This window comes from Vipera ursinii, assembly GCF_947247035.1.
Source record: "Vipera ursinii genome assembly, chromosome: 11".
NCBI classification, from domain to species: domain Eukaryota; kingdom Metazoa; phylum Chordata; class Lepidosauria; order Squamata; family Viperidae; genus Vipera; species Vipera ursinii.
The window spans coordinates 4058575-4078467 of NC_139524.1; the positions used below are offsets into that span (position 1 = coordinate 4058575).

At 44.4% G+C, this 19893-nt stretch overlaps 1 protein-coding gene across 2 annotated transcripts; it reads left to right on the forward strand.

The window, feature by feature from the left end:
• Positions 1-808: 808 nt before the first annotated feature.
• On the forward strand, positions 809-19798 carry LOC310645562 (TIMELESS-interacting protein-like). 2 transcript variants are annotated; one of them, XM_083371395.1, is made up of 8 exons: positions 809-840; positions 2542-2683; positions 4098-4191; positions 7788-7863; positions 10731-10853; positions 10950-11013; positions 14634-14837; positions 16156-19798. In XM_083371395.1, the coding sequence occupies exons 2-8, from the start codon at positions 2557-2559 to the stop codon at positions 16296-16298; spliced, it is 831 nt and encodes a 276-aa protein (XP_083227521.1). In that variant the 5' UTR covers positions 809-840; positions 2542-2556; the 3' UTR covers positions 16299-19798. The 2 variants fall into 2 exon arrangements, with proteins under 2 accessions (XP_083227521.1, XP_083227522.1); XM_083371396.1 differs by lacking the exon at positions 809-840 and adding an exon at positions 1086-1248.
• Positions 19799-19893: the final 95 nt, after the last annotated feature.

A 19893-nucleotide genomic window follows, 5' to 3' on the forward strand; every position in this document is an offset into this window, starting at 1 on the left:
CTTCAAACTAGGCCCTTTTATGACTTGTGGACAACTCCCAGAATTCCTCACCAAGCCTCCATTTTGTTTGTTAGATTTAAGACAGGGGTCTTCAAACTAGGCCCTTTTATGACGTGTGGACTTCAACTCCCAGATTTCCTCAGCCAGCCTCCATTTTGTGTTAGATTTAAGACAGAGGTCTTCAAACTAGGCCCTTTTATGACTTGTGGACTTCAACTCCCAGAATTCCTCAGCCAGCCTCCATTTTGTTTGTTAGATTTAAGAAAGGGGTCTTCAAACTAGGCCCTTTTATGACTTGTGGACTTCAACTCCCAGAATTCCTCAGCCAGCTTATGTTAACTGAGGAATTCTGGGAGTTGAAGTCCACAAGTCATAAAAGGGCCAAGTTTGAAGACCCCTGATTACCTGACTGCTTACAGGGAGAGGCTGCACGTTGCAGGAGGATGGCCACTGCTGACATACCTTCTAAAGCGTCCAGGAGATTATGAGTTCTAGTCCCGCCTTGAGCACGAAGCCATCCGAGTGACCTTGGGCCAGTCACTGTTTCTGAGGAAGCTCCTGCGGCGAGAAGCGAAACGTCTTCCAAGAAACGCGGGAAAGTCCGGTTGCCTCGCGGAAAAAGCGCCTTTGGGACAACCGCGACTCGGAGGACCGAGAATCTCCCCTCTACATTTTAGGTTTACGGAGCGCGCTTCCTCTCGCGAGAAGATGCGAGACGCCCGCCTGCGAGCTCCCGCGCCCGCCTTTTGCTTAGCTCCGGAAGCGGAAGCTCTGCTCGGAAGGCGGGCCCAACTGCGTCTGGTGCAGCCGGCGAAGGAGGCGGCGGCGACGACTCGCTTGGTAGGGAGGGTGGCGGTCAACCGGGACCCCGGGGGGCAATCGGGGCCCTGGCCGGGCAGAGAGGGTTGTGCAGCGGGACAGTTTGGCCGCGGAAGAGCTGACTCGGCTAATCCTTGGATGGGAGGCCACGCGGAGATCCAACTCCAGGGTGACCAGCTCTCCTGCCTCCCATTTTCCAATCTGGCAGTGAGAACAATGAACCAGTGGAACGGCTTGCCTTCAGGAGCTGTAGTTGCAACATCACTGGAGGCATTTAAGGAGAGACTGGACAGCCACTTGTCTCAAATTGTATAGGGTCTCCTGCTTGAGCTGGGGGTTGGACTAGAGGACCTCTAAGGTCTCTTCCAACAGAATGGCTCTGTGGTTCTACGCCCCCCCCTTTTGGGAAAGGACAGAGAAACTGTTCCGGTAAGGCCACCAGCAAACCACCTGGTTGGGTTGTAGTTGCCAGATCATTTTTTAAGCCTTTGCCCGTGAAATGCTGTTGCTGACACCCTAATTGCTGCTGGGTGTGTGTAGCAGAAGATTCCCTCCTTTGGTTAGGTGCTGCCATCTGGATGGGATGAAGGGTTCGGGGTGTACGTGCAACCTTGATTTACAAGAATAGACTTTCTTTGTTTGTAATATGAGTTTATTAGATATTAGCCTGTGCTATTTAGCCTGGTTTCACGCAGCTAAGCTGTAATTTGGCTTGTTGCAGTTGGAACTAAATGTGTTGGCTGAACCCAGGTGTTAACCCAGGTGTTACGGCAGGTAAACCCATAGCTCACCATATTTTTTTATTCTGTGAATTGCCTGTCACATATATCAGATGGACAGTTATATTACTTGAATAAATTACATCTTCATATAATTCATGTAGTTCTGCCTGTATAAATCCTGGGCAATGAACTGTGGCTTTGTATGTTACAGGCTTGTATTTACTATGGGACTTCTTAGTAGTTACGGATTTTTCAACAAATTATGTATGAAGTCGGATGTATAGACTTTGTTTTAGGCTGTATTTTCATAACACGCTAAGTGAAAAAGAGAATAAATTCAATACAGTTGAATGGTAATAGTAAATCCTGTCCTAGTGATAAGTAAGCAGTGGTTTGTGCTTAATAGTTTTTATGAAATCAACCAGTTATTATTTCATAATGTTATGAATTTATTAACCAGTAAATTGGGTTAAACAAACTCAGCTTTAGTGCAATTTGTGAAGGCAGTCTTAGTTTCTTTTGTAATACTTCCAAATAAAAGTGCTATTAGTCTGTGCAGAATTTGATTTTTTTTTATTTTTTTATTTTAATTCCATTTATATCCCGCCCTTCTCCGAAGACTCAGGGCGGCTTACAAGCTTAGCAGTAGCCTTCATTCTATGTATATGCCTGCTTATTAGGGCTTTCACACACACCCCAAGCGGCATATTACAAAGTCAGCTTAATTGCCCCCAACAATCTGGGTCCTCATTTTACCTACCTGGGAAGGATGGAAGGCTGAGTCAACCTTGAGCCTGGTGGGATGCGAACCTGCACTAATTGCAGGCAGCTGGTGTTACTTAAGGAGGCATTAGCCCACTGCTCCACCAAGGCTTTGCAGACAAGATTACTGTGTAATGCTCTATATATCGCTGAATGTCATATAGCTCTGCAAATGCTTCAGAATTTATTCTCTTTATATTTCCTCTTCCTCCTTTTATCGATATCTTCCTGTTTTAAGCATTCTTGAGGCAACATGATAGATCCTGTTGGAAACAATTTCTTTGATCTTCCTGAATATGAACACACCCAGGATGAGACCTTTCAGCCTCTCCCACCGCCAGGCTCTCCGGGATCAGCTGAAGATGCCTTACTCAATGGAGGTAATTATTCTCTTGACAACTGAAATATTATGCATTTATTTGTGAATAAGCCTTACAGTATTCCTTGGGAGTTTCTCCAAAATATACATACATATTATAAATGGTCAATGCTGGTAACAAAAGTTATTTTAAGAGGATTTCATTTTCTATATAATTATACGCACGCATACATATATAGTCATCATGCTACACGTGGCAGAGCCGTGGCAAAAGCTCCTGAACTAGTGTATATATTTTCTACCTGGCTAAAAATGTCCCAGGTATAGTTAAAAATATTTTAAAAGTGTCATCTAGAGCAGGACGTTTCACAGACTCTACCACTTTTAGGACACGACAATAATTCAAGTACCACCAGTGCTTAGCAAGGTGTCTGTCACTGTGTCCTCTATTGGTTTTCTTTTTTTGCCTTCGTTTTTTCCCCCCAAAGGCTTTCTCAATGACCCTTTGATTATTATGTGTCCAAAACATTTAAACTCTTCAGAACCGCCAGCTCTGGTTTGGCACCTTGCCAGGATTCTGTTATCATTGGGAGATAGAGAGGAGGAACAAATGGGCAATCAAGCTGTATGCTTTAATTATTGGAATCAGGAAGGGGGGGAATCGACAGTTGAGGAAGAACAGAGGCAGTTTGGAATCCGGTTCATGCTGGAGCGCTGGCATCTTCAAGGCCGTTTGCTCTGAGAGTGGAATTTCACCAGCCCAAACACCTCAGAATTTCTCATAATATCTCGGTGATGCTGGATTGGCTACGCGCAGATGGTGGGGAGGGCTCAGGGCAATCGGGTTTTAGCTCTATTGGGCAGGAATTTTAGATTCAGCTCGATTCTTCGGCAATCAGCGTTTCTTAGTAAAATTGCCTTTTTTGCTTAAAATGGAATCGAGAGGTTTACTTCTCTAAGGGGTCAGACTGGGCCAGGCCTGACATAAACCGTTCCTTTGTTTTGCTTTCATTTAGCAGTCTGATTGTACTTCATCCAGAATTATTTGTTTTTGAGGGGTCCAAGGTCTTATGGTTTTTTCCCCATCACGTTGCAAAGGCATTTTTCTTCATTTAGCTTTTTTTAAGGTCCAGCCTTCAAGCCTTTTCTTATAGGGACTTCATAGGACATATTCTTGTTGGCAAGAATGATCTCTCTTCTGTTGTGGCTATAGGAACCAACCTTGCACATTTTGAGCCTAGCCAAGCCATAACTTCAACACCATCTCTGCCCACCTGCACTAGGTTGACCCTGTCTGTTAACACTGTCTTGTTTTTTTTAAAATATCGACTGGCATGTTAGCTTTGGCATTCTCTTCTTGCCTGCACATACGTCTTAGCTAGATGTATTTCCTAATATGAATGATTCATGACAAAAATCCAGCAGGTACAATTTGCATTCCTACTTTTAGAATTAAATTCTATTTTATTCACTAGATCCAGAGGGAGATCAATTGCCACAAAGCAAGGATTCTTCTGTGACCGCAAGAAGAGCTGTTAAAAGAACAATACCTAAATTAGATGCTCAAAGGTACGTAGTCATGTTTTACTCTCTGTATGTGTGCGTATCCTGTAATTTTTTTTTACACAAGCTGTTCTGCTGTTTTGAAAATGGTTTTCATGATGTCAAACTTCTGGAACAGAGATGATTGGGTCTTTTTTTTTCTGTTGACCCATTTGGTGCCCTTCCAAGATTATGAGAAACCTTTTTGTCACTGAGTATTGGAAGCCTCTCAGCTCTCTGTAATTTCCATTAGAGACACCAGTCCTCATTCCATGACATTTGGCTGTTTGATCCTGTATCTCTTAATTGTTTGAGATTTTCTTTTGCTCGTCTCTGCCTACCTCATTGATTTGTTTTCTTGGGATCTGTGATTGTTTTTGGATTCTAGAGGTTCTAGAGATTAGTCCCCCCTCAGTTTTAGTTTAAAGCCCTCCTGATGAGTTGGGCCAGTCTTTTTCTGAGTACATTTTTCCCTGTTTTCGTTAAGGTGCAGCCCATCCCTTGCCAACAGTCCTTCCCGTAGGAAATGCAGTCCATAATCCAGGAAACCAAAGTTTTCTTGGCGACACCAACCCTTTAGCCATTGGTTTATTTCTAGAATTCTTTTTTCCCCTCAATGGGTGTTGGCCGTTGATTGGGAGTGCTGATGAGAACACTACTTGTGCTCCTAGCTTCTTAACTTTATTGCCTACTTGTATTCACTATTCAGGATTGTACTCAGGTTGTTTGTTGTGTCGTTCGTCCCAATGTGGAGGAGGAGCAAGGAGTAGTAATCTGTGGGCCTAATTATTTTGGTTAGGTTCTCAGCCACATTTTTTATTTTTGCCCCAGGGAAACAACATACCTCCCTGGATTGTATGTCTGGTCTGCAGATGGATGATTCTGACCTTTGAGGATGGAGTCTCCTATTACCAACACACTCTTTTCTTTTTGGGAGGCTGCAGTCTGGGGTGCTTTTCTGTTTATCTCTGGTGTGTTTGTTGAGGTGGCTTTTTTAGGAATATTTGAAGTTGTTGTTTTTTTTTGCTAGGTGTCTGTATGTGGGGTTGTGGGTCTGCGTGTTTCCGCGTAAGGGGATAAATCAATTGTCCAGTTTTCAGGTTGGGTAGGATTGGGCAGAAGGGATTTGTTTGTTGTATTCTGTTTCTTTCTTTGGGTATTGTCTTCCCTTCTGTGTGTGACATACCGTATATACTTGAGTATAAGCCGAATTTTTCAGCCCACTTTTTGGGCTGAAAAATTCCACTTCGGCTTATACTCCAGTCAACAAAAAAACTTACTGAGGACTTGTGCGCGGCCGAGGCTTTGGAGCTTCCGGGATCGCGCTCACCTCTCCCAAGCCACCGCCGTCCGGAGACCTGCCGAAGTTTGGGGAGGTTTGGGGAGGTGCGCGCGCACCTCCCCAAAAGTCCCCAAACGAAGCCGGGTCTCCGTTCCTCTGCGCCCTGCCTGCCTGCTTCTTTCCACAGCGGAAAGAAGCAGGCAGGCAGGGGGCGGAGGAACGGAGACCCGGCGACGTTTGGGGAGGTTTGGGCGCCTCTCCAAATATCCCCAAACGTCGCCGGGTCTCCGTTCCTCTGTGCCCTGCCTGCCTGCTTCTTTCCACAGCGGAAAGAAGCAGGCAGGCAGGGGGCGGAGGAACGGAGACCCGGCGACGTTTGGGGATATTTGGAGAGGCGCCCAAACCTCCCCAAACGTCGCCGGGTCTCCGTTCCTCCGCCCCCTGCCTCCCTGCTTCTTTCCGCTGTGGAAAGAAGCAGGCAGGCAGGGCACAGAGGAACGGAGACCCGGCGACCTTTGGGGATATTTGGAGAGGCGCCCAAACCTCCCCAAACGTCGCCGGGTCTCCGTTCCTCCGCCCCCTGCCTCCCTGCTTCTTTCTGCTGTGGAAAGAAGCAGGCAGGCAGGGGGCGGAGGAACGGAGACCCGGCGACGTTTGGGGATATTTGGAGAGGCGCCCAAACCTCCCCAAACGTCGCCGGGTCTCCGTTCCTCCGCCCCCTGCCTGCCTGCTTCTTTCCGCTGTGGAACGAAGCAGCCTGAACGAAGCAGGCTGCTTCTTTCCACTGCAGAACGAAGCAGCCTGCCTGCTTCTTTCCGCTGCGGAACGAAGCAGCCGGCGGCAGAGGCTTGCAGAACAGCGGATCGGCTTATACTCAAGTCACCAACTTTTTCCAGTTTTTGGGGGTGAAATTGGGGGTCTCGGCTTATACTCGAGTCGGCTTATACTCAAGTATATACGGTACCTGCATTTGTCCTCCTCCAAGGGTTTATCGGTAGGGTCAAGTCCTCTGGGAGTTATTTGTTCATTATTTGGTTCGGTTTGGGTGGAGCTTTTTTTCGTAGGTTGGAGTTTGGCTAGAGTTGCTTCTAAGTTCCTAACCTTTTCCTGTAGTAGTTCACATAATTTGCATCTGGTGCACATATAGTTTGGGTGTTCTTTGGGCATCAGTGCATACATGGAACATGTATTGCATACCACAATGTACCATGAATTTGGTGTTTGATAGCCTCTGTCGTGCTGCCTTGCCATCACCTGCAGGCCTCCTGGTTGGCCGCTGCTGCCTCACCTCCACCTGTGGGCCTCCCAGTCCACTGCTGCCACCTCTGCGCCACCCCCAGCCGCCTCACCGGTCCTCTGCTTCACGCTGCTGTCAGCCACCTCCTCTCCACCGTTCGAGCTGCCGTTGTGTCGCGTGGTCCAGTTTGCTATGCCGGCCTCCACTTCGTTGTGCCGGGTTGGGTTGCTGGACCACCGGGCCTTTCTGGTAGGCCTCCACTGGCCTAGAAGCCCTCCAGTGTCCCCTTTATGATCCTGCACGGCTGCTCTGTCAGATTGGGGGGGGGGGGCGTTCCGCTTCCGGTTCGCTGCTCTCGGTCCCCCCCCCCAAAGCATCGAGCTGCTTAGCTGTGTTCTTGAGCTGGCCCTCTCCTTCTCTGCTGCTGGCTGCCTCAGACTCCACGTGCAGCCATTCCTTCGCTGCGCTCCGGCTTGCTGGCCTTTTCGTCCTGGCCCCAATTTCTTCTTTTCCTTTATCCTTTCTGTCTTTCTAATCTAACTTTCTGCTTCGTTTTCCTCCCTTCCCCCTTCTTCTCTCCTAGTACCTTCCTACTTAGTTTGGTTACTTCTCTCCCTGTGATCCGATGCTGCTTCCTACTCTACCATTAACTGCAGTGATTCATTTAACAGCTGTGGCCAGAAAGGTCATGAAAAGGGGCAAAACTCACTTTAAAAAACTATCGCTTAGCAACAGAAATGTTGGGCTCCATTGTGGTCATAAGTCGAGGCTTACCTTTAATTTGTTAAAAAAAAAGTCAAGGCTGCTTTCCTTTCTTATATAAAATGTGTTGGTTTGGGAATGCTGTGTTCCAAAATGGACTGTTTCTTTGTGACCCTTCTGGACCTCCAGAGTGGTCTTGTGGGAAGAGGGTTAAACGGCTTGAAAAGTAAACTCTCCAAAATGAAAAACGTTTCAAGGAATTCTGGACAGAATTCCCCAGCTGAAATTACTCAAAATTCCTTCCGGCTCAGACTCATAAAGTGTTGGCTTTCTCTCTCTTGGATGATGGAACACCTATTTAAGATTTTTCCAAGTAACAGGAGACACTTCTGATGTTTGCAGATTAATTTCAGAGCGAGGACTTCCAGCTTTGTGCAATTTGTTCGACAACGTAAAATTCAAAGGTAAAGGTCATGAGGTAAGAAATGGCTGAGAGAAATTTTGGATTTTTGTAGTTGTTGCATCCATATCTAGTCTAAAATATTGTCAAAGTTGTAATGTTCAAATATGAAATTTGTCTTTTCACAGCGTCCATGCCAGTGTGGGTTAGCTTTATTTAAAATTGTTATGCTGAAATAGAATTTATTATTTTAAGTAAGTTTTGTTTAATGTTATAGTTCTGCAACTGTTGAAGCTCCATCTCTGCAGGCAAAATAATTATTCAGACAAAGATATTCTGGATAATAATGAAATGACAGACATAATACAGATAGTCCTTGACTTATGACCACAATTGAGCCCCAGATTTCTGTTGCTGAGACATTTGTTGAGCTTTGCCCCATTTTACGACCTTTCTTGCCAGAGTTGTTAAGTGAATCCCTGCAGTTGTTACGTTAGTAGCACGGTTGTTAAGTGAATCTGGCTTCCCCATTGACTTTGCTTGTCAGAAGGGGATCACACAACCCTGAGTTACTGCAACCATCATAAATGTGAGTCAGTAGCCAAGCATCTGAGCCTTGGTGGAGCAGTGGGCTAATGCCTCCTTAAGTAACACCAGCTGCCTTCAATTAGTGCTGGTTCGAGTCCCACCAGGCTCAAGGTTGACTCAGCCTTCCATCCTTCCGAGGTAGGTAAAATGAGGACCCAGATTATTGGGGGCAATAAGCTGACTTTGTAATAATGCCGCTTGGGTGTGTGTGTGAAAGCCCTAATAAGCAGGCATATACATAGAATGAAGGCTACTGCTAAGCTTGTAAGCCGCCCTGAGTCTTCGGAGAAGGGCGGGATATAAATATAAATATAAATAAATAAATAAATAAATAAATAAATAAATAAATCTGAATTTTGATCACGTGACCAGAGGGATGCTGCCGTGGTCTTCAGTGTGAACACTAGTCATAAGTCAGATCTTTCAGTGGTGGTGTAACTTCAACTGGTCACTAAGTGAAATGTAAGTTGAGGACTACCTGTATGCAGTCTCAGGATGCAACAGTCTCTGAACACAACATCTTAAAAACAGAACCCCCCCCCCAAAAAAGGAGAAGTGCATTCTAATATGAAGATACGGGGTTCGGAATGTTCATTTCTAAAAAGTTCTTTTCTGAATGCTCTTGTGGCATTTAGCCTTACAAGAAAAAGTAATTTCTGTCTTTGGGGCTATGAAATGGTCAAAGAAACGGGCGTGGTGCTAACAGGGAGAGGAGGGCCAAGACGTTTTGACATGCTGTATTTTGCTTCGGATACTTCAACGGCGCATTGCAGAAATAATCAGATGTAAAGAACCAGCCCAATTCAGATGGAAAGCCAAGGTGTAACTAGCATCCCAAATTTCTGATAAGGGGAAAAACCCCACAAGGGCAGTCAGTGTAGGTATAATGTAAATATTGGCCACCAATTTGGGAACAAAACAATGCCAGGCTTTGAAGCAACTTTTCTGCAGCCAAAAAAAAAGGCATAGAATCAAAATCAGCATTAGTACCGTTTTATAAAGCCTTTTAGTAAGGCCACATCTGGAATACTACATCCAGTTTTAGTCACCACAGAAAAAAGATGTTGAGACTTTGAAAAAAGTGGAAAGGAGAGCAATTAAAGGCCTGGAGAGAAAAACATATGAAGAACGGTTGCAGGAACTGAGTATGGCCATTCTAGAGCAAAGAAGGACTAGGGGGGACATGAGAGCAGTCTTCCAGTATTTGAGAGGCTGCCACAAGGAGGAGGGGGTCAAATAAATTTTCCAAAGCACCCGAAGGTAGGACAAGAAGCAACGGGTGGAAACTAATCACGGAGAGAAGCAACCTGGAATTAAGGAGAAACTTCCTAACAGTGAGGACAATTAACTAGTGGAACGGCTTCCCTTCAGAAGTTGTGGCTGCTCCATCACTGGAGGCTTTTAAGAAGAGACTGGACAGCCACTTGTATGAAGTGGTATAGGGTCTTCTGCTTGAGGAGGGGGCTGGACTAGAAGGTCCCTTCCAGCTCTATTCTGATTCTGAACAAAGGAGATAAACTCAAATGGGGGAGAGGACTCTCCACCCCTGCAATGGGATCAGAATCAAGAGCCTTAAAGTCTTGTGAGACCCGGACTCTCTATATGTGAGGGCACGATGGAAAGTTTGTATTTACTTTATATATTTAAATGTAAAATTTAGAGACTGCCCGTCTTGCTCACAGAATGACTGTGGATGGCGAACAGTTTTATGCTGCGATTTTATACAGCCATGTTGGAATATCAATCCCAAAGACTGCGCATGAAGGGCTTCCCATGACAGATGAAATTCTGAAGCGATCCTGGGGAATGTGACTTTTAAGCCCTAGAGTTCCCCAAACTTTTTGGCTTTGCAGACTGGTGGGGGTGGGAGGAGGGGATGGATCTGTGTGAGCAGCTGGCACATTCGGGCATGCGCACACATGCTTGCCCGCTGCTCATGCAAGTGGGGATGTGTGTGAGCTCCCCCCCCCCCTTTTCCATGGCCCAGTGGAGGGCTGCAGCTGGGGATGGATTGGGGACCCCCACTTTATGCAATACATAAAGAAGACTCCACCAAATCCTTTGCTTTAAGCAACAAAATAAACCCTAAGGATGGACAGATCTCATTATTTATTTAAAGAACTTATACGACTTCCAGTTTCATATAGCTCATCTAATGATCTTAGGGCCCTCAAATAGCCGGTAAGGACAAGAATAAAAAGCAAATAATCCTTCCCACCTGATGCCAGATCAGACTAGCAGCCTCCCAACCATCCGAGCCTAATGCTTGGGGGAAGAGCCTTTTGGGGCATTAAAAGGGGAGGGGCCCCTCCAGTCTCCCGTGGCTGTGTTGGTCAAATATATTATTCTTTATTTAGGAAGCTGACCTGAAGACGCTTATAAGGCACATGGAACATTGGGCTCACCGTCTCTTCCCTCAACTTCAGTTTGAAAATGTGGTGGACAAAATAGAGAGCTTAGGAAATAAAAAACCTGTTCAGGTGAGTGTCAACTGGATTAATTTGGGGTGATCAAACTCAAGGGAAAGCCTACGCTTCTTCACCTGTGATAAATCAGTTTTACCTTTGCATCTCTAGGCATGCCTAAAGAAAATTCGGCTTGATCTACCTCTTTTGAATGAAGACTTCGGAAGTAATGAAGGCATGTATGGCGTTAAAATATTTGCACTAGATTCTTTTTGTTTTAATATGGATCAAATGTAAATACGACTGAGACATAATATCCTAATGGTCTAGGATTTTTAGTTTTTTAGTTTATTAGAAGTTATTAAGGTAAAGGTAAAGGTTCCCCTGCACATGCGTGCTAGTCGTTTCTGACTCTAGGGGCCGGTGCTCATCTCCGTTTCAAGGCCAAAGAGCCAGCGCTTGTCCGAGGACGTCTCTGTGGTCATGTGGCCGGCATGACTAGACGCCAAAGGCGCACGGAACACTGTTACCTTCCCACCGTAGTGGTCCCTATTTTTCTATTTGCATTTTTACGTGCTTTCGAACTGCTAGGTTGGCAGAAGCTGGGACGGGTAACAGGCGCTCACTGTGCTACGCGGCACTCGGGATTCGACCCGCCAAACTGCTGATCTTCTGATCGACAAGCTTAGCGTCCTAACCCACTGAGCTACCGCGTCCCTTTAGAAGTTATTAGACCTCAAGTTAAAATTAAGGCGAATTTATACTAAGTAACTCATAACTGTTAAGCACTTAGCATAGGTACTCCTCGACGTATGATCACAGATTTCTGTTGCTAAGCAAGACAGGTGTTAAAGGAGAGGTGCCTGGTTTTATGAATGGCTTTTTTTTTGCCATGGTTGTTAAGCGAATCCCTGTGGATGGCATGGCCATAATGCAAATCCAAGATTCTCCCATTGATTTTGCTTGGGATGGTCACAAATGACGATCATGTGACTCTGAGACACTGCGTTGCTCTAAATACAGGCCACTTTCCAAGGGTCAGATTTTGATCACGTGACTCTTGGAGAGGCTGCAACAGTTGTAAGCACGAGGATTGGTCAGCACCATTGTAACTTTGAACAAGCAAACGGTTGTAAACCTGTAGTTTCTGTTGAGTAAGCCTAGAAAATAAATGCCCGTGCGTGTTTGTTAATAAATGTTTTGTTGAGTAAGAGCAGAATAATCTCAGTTCCAGTATAGCCTGCCCCAACCAGATACTTTCTGGATAAGTTGGAATCACTTTTCCCAAGAATCCCAGCTGTCCTAGTTTGGTAAGAATGATCTAGTTCTTTCTTCACAAGGAGTACAGGTAGTCCTTGACTTATGACCACAGGAGTCCAAAATTTCTGTTGCTAAACAAGACATTTGCTAAGTAAATTTTGTCCCATTTGACGACCTTTCTTGCCTTACTGTTTGATTCACTTGTTGCTAAGTGAATCACTGCAGTTGTTAGATTAGTCGCACGGTTATTAAGTGAATCTGGCTTCCCCATTGGCTTTGCTTATAAGAAGGTCACAAAAGTAGATCCGGGACACTGGAACCGTCATAAATATAAGTCGGTTGCCAAGCATCTGAATTTTGATCATGTGACTGCAGGAATGCTGAAATAGTGTGAAAAATGGTCATAAGTCACTTTTCCCCAGTGCCGTTGTAACTTTGAATGGTGACTCAATGAACTGTTGTTAAGTCGAGGACGACCTGGATAATTCAGTTCTAGAATTGCTTGCATTTGTGGGATTTCATTTCGTATCAGGATGCTTGATTGCATATTGTGCTTCAGACGGGGCTCCTTATCTTGAATGCCATACTCTCGAATTTGGTTGCACATTTGGACTTTTTAACGGAAGTGAGTCTTTCTGGCCTTCTGCACCTCTGGGCTTCTCCCAAGGTTGGCCTCAGGATGCATGTGGCCTACTACCATTTTTCGTGGCCTCTGGAATCTCCCCAAAGGTACAGGGCCCAAAATTAGGGTCCCTTATTACACTTCTGGGGGAATCTAAGGGACCAGATAGGTGATTTCAACCTTGCAGATGCTGCAAAGGTAGACTTTGGTCTGACTCACTTTTCAGTTAGAGCCCCTTGACCCACTCAGTCATTAAAGGTACTAGGTCAGGGCTGGGTGACTAATTTTCCCAAGGGGCCGCATAAGAAACTCATTCTGTTGTGGAGGGCCACTGCCATCTCTCTGCCACCATCGTGGGTTGGACAGACAAAGAGGGGCCAGGGTCGTAAAATGCCCAGGTCTGAGTGATGAATTTGATTAAACCTCTTTGAAATTTCGTGAAGAAGCTCAGAACTACCTTCCACTTTGAGGCTGGGGAATTGGGAAGAAATTCAGTTTCTAATTTCCAAACAACCGAATGCCAGGGAAAATTATCTCAGACTGTTTAAAAAAGGAGTTATTTTATTCCTTTCATTCAGTACCATTCAACTTGGGAAGTTGGCCTAGCTAGAAAGAAAATACATTTCAGACCCAACATGTGGCTGCAATAAGTATTGGTTGTATTTGTAAGCAATACAATACATCCCCCAGGTAGCCACAGACAGTAATGAAATGGTTCCTGCCGACAGTGTCTGTCTAGTTGTCAGATTTCTGTGCGATGGCTCCACACACTCATTGTTGAAAGGACTGGATTGCAAGGAAAGAAAAGGGATATGTCGCTTGCTTCTGTATAAATTCCAAAAAGTTGTATAAATATCACTGGCCACAACAGGTTTTACAACTAGGTTTCTCTATTGTGCAACCACCCAAAGTTGCTTAGATGAGATGGACAGCCATGAAGATCGAATAATAATAAAAATAAACATTTCCTGATTTGGGCATTTCTAGCGATAAGATGTGACACGAAGGGTGACGTAATCCCTGGAGTGCTTTTTTTTTTTGAAGCAATCCAGTTTAGAGATTGGATAGTCACCTGACTGAGATGGCATAGGTCCTCCTGCTTGAGCAGGGGGCTGGACTAGAAGACCTCCAAGGTACCTTCCAGATCCTATTCTATTCCTATTCTGTTCTGTTCTGTTCTGTTCTGTTCTTGTTCCTGTTCCTGTTCCATTTATTCTATTCCTATTCCTATTCTATTCTATTCTATTCTGTTCTGTTCTGTTCTGTTCTATTCTGTTCTTGTTCTTGTTCCTGTTCCATCTATTCTATTCTATTCTATTCTATTCTATTCTATTCTATTCTATTCTATTCTATTCTATTCTATTCTATTCTATTCTATTCTATTCCTATTTCATTCCATATTTTCTATTCCATTCCATTCTATTCTAGTCCTATTTCTATTTCATTCCATATTTTTTATTCTATTCTATTCTATTCCTATTTCTATTTCATTCCATATTTTTCATTCTATTCTATTCTATTCTATTCTATTCTATTCTATTCTATTCTATTCTATTCTATTCTATTCTATTCTATTCTATTCTATTCTATTCTATTCTATTCTATTCTATTCTATTCTATTCTATTCTATTCTATTCTATTCTATTCTATTCTATTCTATTCCATTCCATTCCATTCCATTCCATTCCATTCCATTCCATTCTTCTGTTTCTATTTTATTCCATATTTTTTATTCTATTCTGTTCTATTCCTATTTCTATTTCATTCCATATTTTCCATTCTATTCTAATTCTAATTCTAATTCTACTCTAGCTGTAGAGGTCGCCTAGATCAGCGATTCTCAACCTCTGCAACTTTAAGCTGTGTGGACTTCAACTCCCAGAATTCCCCAGCCAGCCATAAAGCTGCTGAGGTTGAGCAACACTGACCTTGCTGATAACTGATTAATAGTGATACTCTTCCCTCTAAAACAGGTGAAGATGAGAACCGTAGACTAAGCCCAGCCGCTGAGGAATCGGTTTTCCTTCCCGAAACGCAGAATACACAAAACGACTCTGATTCTCCATCTTTAAGTCCTGCCCTGACCGAGGAGCAACAGCAGAGAATCGAAAGGAACAGACAAAGAGCCCTTGAAAGAAGACAAGCAAAAAAACAGCTCAGTCAATCTCCGAACGATGGTGAGGTCTATGTATAAACTGAAACACCAAGGCATTTTGCGATACTAGAATTCTCAGATTCCTGCTCAAAGTCACAATTTTAAATCGTTTAAACCTAGAGAGGTTCCTCTTTCCGTCCCTCAAAAGTTGCTTTTCTGAAGGCAGAAGAGTCTCGTTTTAAATAATGCTGGAAGTAGAACTTTGATGCAGCAAATGGCTGGAGGGAATTTTCCTATTTGTGTTGCTAGAACTCACTGGTTCAGCCTGTGGTTGAAAGTTGATGCTCATTGATTTGATTTTTGGAAAAGGGCTCCTGATCTCTGTTCACAAGTGACATTTGAGAGTAACAACAGTAGGCAAAAATTACAGGCTGCTTAATCCACATTGTTGGGAGACTTAAGATTCATGAGTGTTTAAATCAGGGGTGGGCAACTGTGGCCGCTTGACAGCCTGTGGACTTCCAACTCCCAGAATTCCTGAGCCAACCTTGCTGCAGTTTATTAAGGCAGCATCCCTTTTTTCCCCTGAGAAAATCGGACATAGTTTACAAGTGTGTTTCTCAGCCCCTGGAAAATATGTCTGTGCCGTAGATCAGTGTCCACCTGATACAGCCATCCCAACTGTTGGCTGCATGGCTCCAATAATTATTTTTTAATGTTAAATTGTGTCCTGTTTTCAGAGACTGCATGGACAAGCCCCTGCAGTTTTCTTGGCAAGGCTTTTCAGAAATGGTTTGCCGTTGCCTCCTTCCTAAGCTGAGGGAGAGTGACTGGCCAAAGGCAGGGGTGTCAAACTGCTGGCCCATGGGCCGGACGCGTCACAACAAAACCGTGCCCACCCCTATTGCCGGCAATGGGGGAAAAGCTGATACATTGCACGACGTCATGAGTTTGACATGTCTGCCTAAGGTCACGCAACTGGCTTTGTGCCTAAGCGGGGACCAGCTATCCTGGTTTCTAATCCAATGCCTTCACTGCTACACCAAATGGCTCATATTGATTTTTTACTTGGGCTTTAATCCAGTGTAGTTTTGGCCCCAAACTTCTTTCTCTTCCTGGCCCCTGCGACTTCTAACCACCGGAACAATTGTGCGCCTTTGCTGTAAGCATTTGGGATGAAGCTGGGAACAAAGAAACAGCTCACGTTTCTTATGTTCTGTGCTATTTAAAAATAGTGTAAGATTCTGATTTGAGAACTCTGGCAGAGCCTAATGGGTCATTATTGGACTTGGCCGTAGTCTTCCATGGACTACAGAAAACTGTGCCATGGTAATTATGTTAGAGGAAAAGAGTTAATGCACAAATAGTGATTTTTAAAGCCAACTTTTTGTTTCCTTCAGAGTTGCCTACAAATGAAGAATACGGCACCATTACAACTCAGGAAAAGGATGATATCTGCAGAGACAAAACTGGTGTCCCTTTTCAAGCCACCGAGAACATGCAGAGTAGTATAGATCAATGTGTTTTTAGTTGTGTGGAATAGGTATAGCACAGTTTAGTTTTTACTGCAACTTTAGATGTTGAGGCTGGTTAATTTGGCAGCTGTTGTAATTTGCAGTGTTTTCTGTTCTGCCAATGTTTTAAGAACTGTTTCCATTTCAGTGGAAGAACATTTTAAGCCTGAAAGCAACGTTTCTAGAGCAAATGTTAATGAAAACTACACATAAAAGTCAAATGATGCTATATTTCTACAATTTAAATCTTTTATAACTTTCCCATTGTGAAGTATTTGTAATTGCCTATATTTTATACCAGTAATGAAAGTAATAAATCTTGGAAACCAGAACTAATATGTAGGCTTCAACCTGAAAAAAAAATCCAGTAATCCTGCAATTGCGGGTTAAGTGCTATGATTGCCTTCTGCATGAAGAAAATGGCTATCCAGACCGCTGGGTTTAAAGGCATAGACTGAAAGATATGCAGAAATAGTGAACTAAAATTTTTGCTTACTAAAAGCAAGAGATGATTTGGAAAATCTCGATATCCCAATTTCATGAAGTTCACAACTAGGCCTTTTTCCCTTCAATCATGTCCAATTCTCAGAAAATGCTTGGACAAATCCCTGCGGTTTTCTTGGTGAGGTTTTCCAGAAGTGGTTTGCTGTTGCTTCCTTCTTAGGCCTGAGAGAAAGTGACTGGCTCAAGATTACCCAGCTAGCCTTGTGCCCAAAGCAGGACTAAAACCGATACTCCCATGTAACACCTCTACTCCGTGAGCTGCATTGGCTCCCGGTTGCCCTCCGGGTGAGATTCAAGGTGCTGGTGATGACATACAAAGCCCTACATGGCTTGGGTCCGGGATATCTGAGGGAACACCTGCTGCCGGCATCAGGTTCCCTTCGTCCAGTGCACTCCCACAGGGAGGGTCTTCTCAGGGTGCCACTGGTAAGAGATTGCCGGCGGACGACACCCAGGGATAGGGCCTTCTCAGTGGGCGCGCCTGCCCTTTGGAACCAGCTGCCAGTGGAGCTGAGGACCGCCCCCGACCTCCGTTCATTCCGCCGGGACCTGAAGACCTGGTTCTTCGAGCTCTCTGGCCCAGGCTGAGAATTTTAATTTTAATTTTAATTGAGGTTTTTATTCTCTCAGGGACTATTATAATCTTTTTAATTTTTGTGTTTCTTGTTTTAATTCCCTGTAAACCGCCCTGAGTCTTTCGGGAAAGGGCGGTACACAAATCCAATTAAATAAATAAATAAATAAATAAAAACTCAAGAGTCTCCTGGGTTCTAGCCTGGTACCTTAACGTCTGCCCCAAAGTGGCCCTAACGTATACCTGGAGACTGGATTTATGTGGGGAAAGAAAATACACCTTTGGGTCAGACTCAAGTCCTAATGAGTGTGTGAACACATCTATGCTTTTTTCTTGGTGGCAGCTCAAAAGGTGCTCTTCAATACCTCTCTCTAGGATTTCAGGGTGTTTTTCTTCCTAGTGTATCAGTTACAAACCCCAGATTCCCGAGAAGTCTCCAATACAGATAAGCAACAATCCCACCTGTATTTTGCTTCCAAGTCTAGACGGATTTGACAGTGTGACCATCCATCGTACACAAACAGACCAAAGAATAACCATTTTTATTTTTCGAAACCACTTCAAGCAACTGTACAATGTGGACACCCACATCTGCAACCAACCAAGTTTGACAGACACTGTCAGTCAAACTTTCTACCTCCCCCCTTTCCCCCCCCCTTGGCTGCTACATGCAAAGTTCAGACAAGGTTGTGAAATCTTTTGCCCTTCCACTGAAAGTGATGTTTGCCAGATTTAATCGTAGTTGGGGAAGGAGAAGATATTTTTTGTTGCTTCCAGAAATTCATATGAATTAAATCTTAAGCCTGGCAATTCATGGAAGTTTGCTGACAAATGAAAGCTTGCTTTACGTATTAATGCCAAGCTGGTGTGAACCCAGCTGAGTGCTTGTTGTACGTGGGAAGTCAGGCGTCTGAATGATAGGTCTTCAATAAAGGGCACATAAATAGCAGCTAGGTACAAACCAGCCACCAGTATTTTAGTGTGTTTAGAGAATATACAACCTATGTGGTTAAACATGGTCCATTGCAAATCCAGAACATTGGCCTAACCGTTTGCAATTATATTGTGGAAATCTAGTTATTTTTGTGCTTCTATAGAGAAATTAGGATTCCTACAAAGAGACTTTGCAAACCCAACTTTCAGGATAAGAAAGTAACATATCTGAGCATCAAAAATTTCTTGGCTTTGCTTCCTGTAGACTTCAAAAACTTCAAACACTAGGTAACTCTGCTTATAAACAAACTTAGAAAGACTGAACTAAATTTGTTCTTAAAGCTACATCTGACTATTTTCTGTCATTGAAATACTGTATATCCAAGTATCTGCATGTCAGAACAACTAAAAATGATTAAATAACTAAACAGTAGCTCAGTGTTTCTCAACCTCAACTTGGCTCGCAACTTGGGTGTCCTCCTTGACTCCTGGCTCAGTTTTGAAGACCATATAGGAGCCGTGACCAGGGGGGCTTTTGCCCAGGTTCGCATGGTGCGCCAGTTGCGACCCTACCTGGACCGAGATGCCCTACGCACAGTCACTCATGCGCTCGTGACCTCCTGTTTAGACTACTGCAACGCTCTCTACATGGGGCTGCCCTTGAGGACCACTCGGAGGCTTCAGCTGGTGCAGAATGCGGCCGCGCGAGTTGTGATGGGGGTTTCCCGATACTCCTATGTAACACCTCTACTCCGCGAGCTGCATTGGCTTCCGGTTGCCCTCCGGGTGAGATTCAAGGTGCTGGTGATGACCTATAAAGCCCTAAATGGCTTGGGTCCGGGATATCTGAGGGAACACCTGCTGCCAGCATCAAGTTCCCTTCGTCCAGTGCGCTCCCACAGGGAGGGTCTTCTCAGGGTGCTGGCGGTAAAAGATTGCCGGCGGGTAACGCCCAGGGGGAGGGCCTTCTCAGTGGGGGCGCCTGCCCTCTGGAACCAGCTGCCCGTGGAGCTTAGGACTGCCCCCGACCTCCGTTCATTCCGCCGGGACCTGAAGACCTGGCTCTTCGAGCTCTCTGGCCCAGGCTGAGAATTTTAATTTTAATTTTAATTGGTTTTTTTTTACTTTTTCAGGGACTGTTGTAATTATTTTTAATTGTTTTTAACTTTTGTATTTCTTGTTTTAAATACCCTGTAAACCACCCTGAGTCCTTCGGGAAAGGGCGGTATATAAATCCAATTAAATAAATAAACCTCAGCAACTTGTGTAGACTCCAATTCCCAGAATTCCAGCATGCTGGCTAGGGAATTCTGGGAGTTGGAATACTGTACATCAGACACGTCAAACTCGTGACGTCATGTGACATCACGCAACGTATCGGAGCCTTTTCGCCATTGCCGGCAATGGGGTGGGCACAGCTTCCAGATGACGTGGCCGGCCCATGGGCTGGCAGTTTGACACCCTTGCTGTACATGATCTTTAAAGTTGAGGAACACTACACTACCCATTAAAATAATTTAAAGTAGCTAGCTTAATGTAAGTTTCTACACAGTCAAAATTACCAAGCAGGACTATTTTAAAGAATTAAGCTGCCACATCATGATTTACTCCCT

Bases quoted from the DNA above. Each gene is read 5' to 3' on its own strand.
- LOC310645562 (XM_083371395.1), top strand. From the start codon at position 2,557: ATGATAGATCCTGTTGGAAACAATTTCTTTGATCTTCCTGAATATGAA. The intron at 4,192-7,787 runs GTACGTAGTCAT...TGATGTTTGCAG, and splicing joins CCTAAATTAGATGCTCAAAG to ATTAATTTCAGAGCGAGGAC. The intron at 7,864-10,730 runs GTAAGAAATGGC...TTCTTTATTTAG, and splicing joins TCAAAGGTAAAGGTCATGAG to GAAGCTGACCTGAAGACGCT.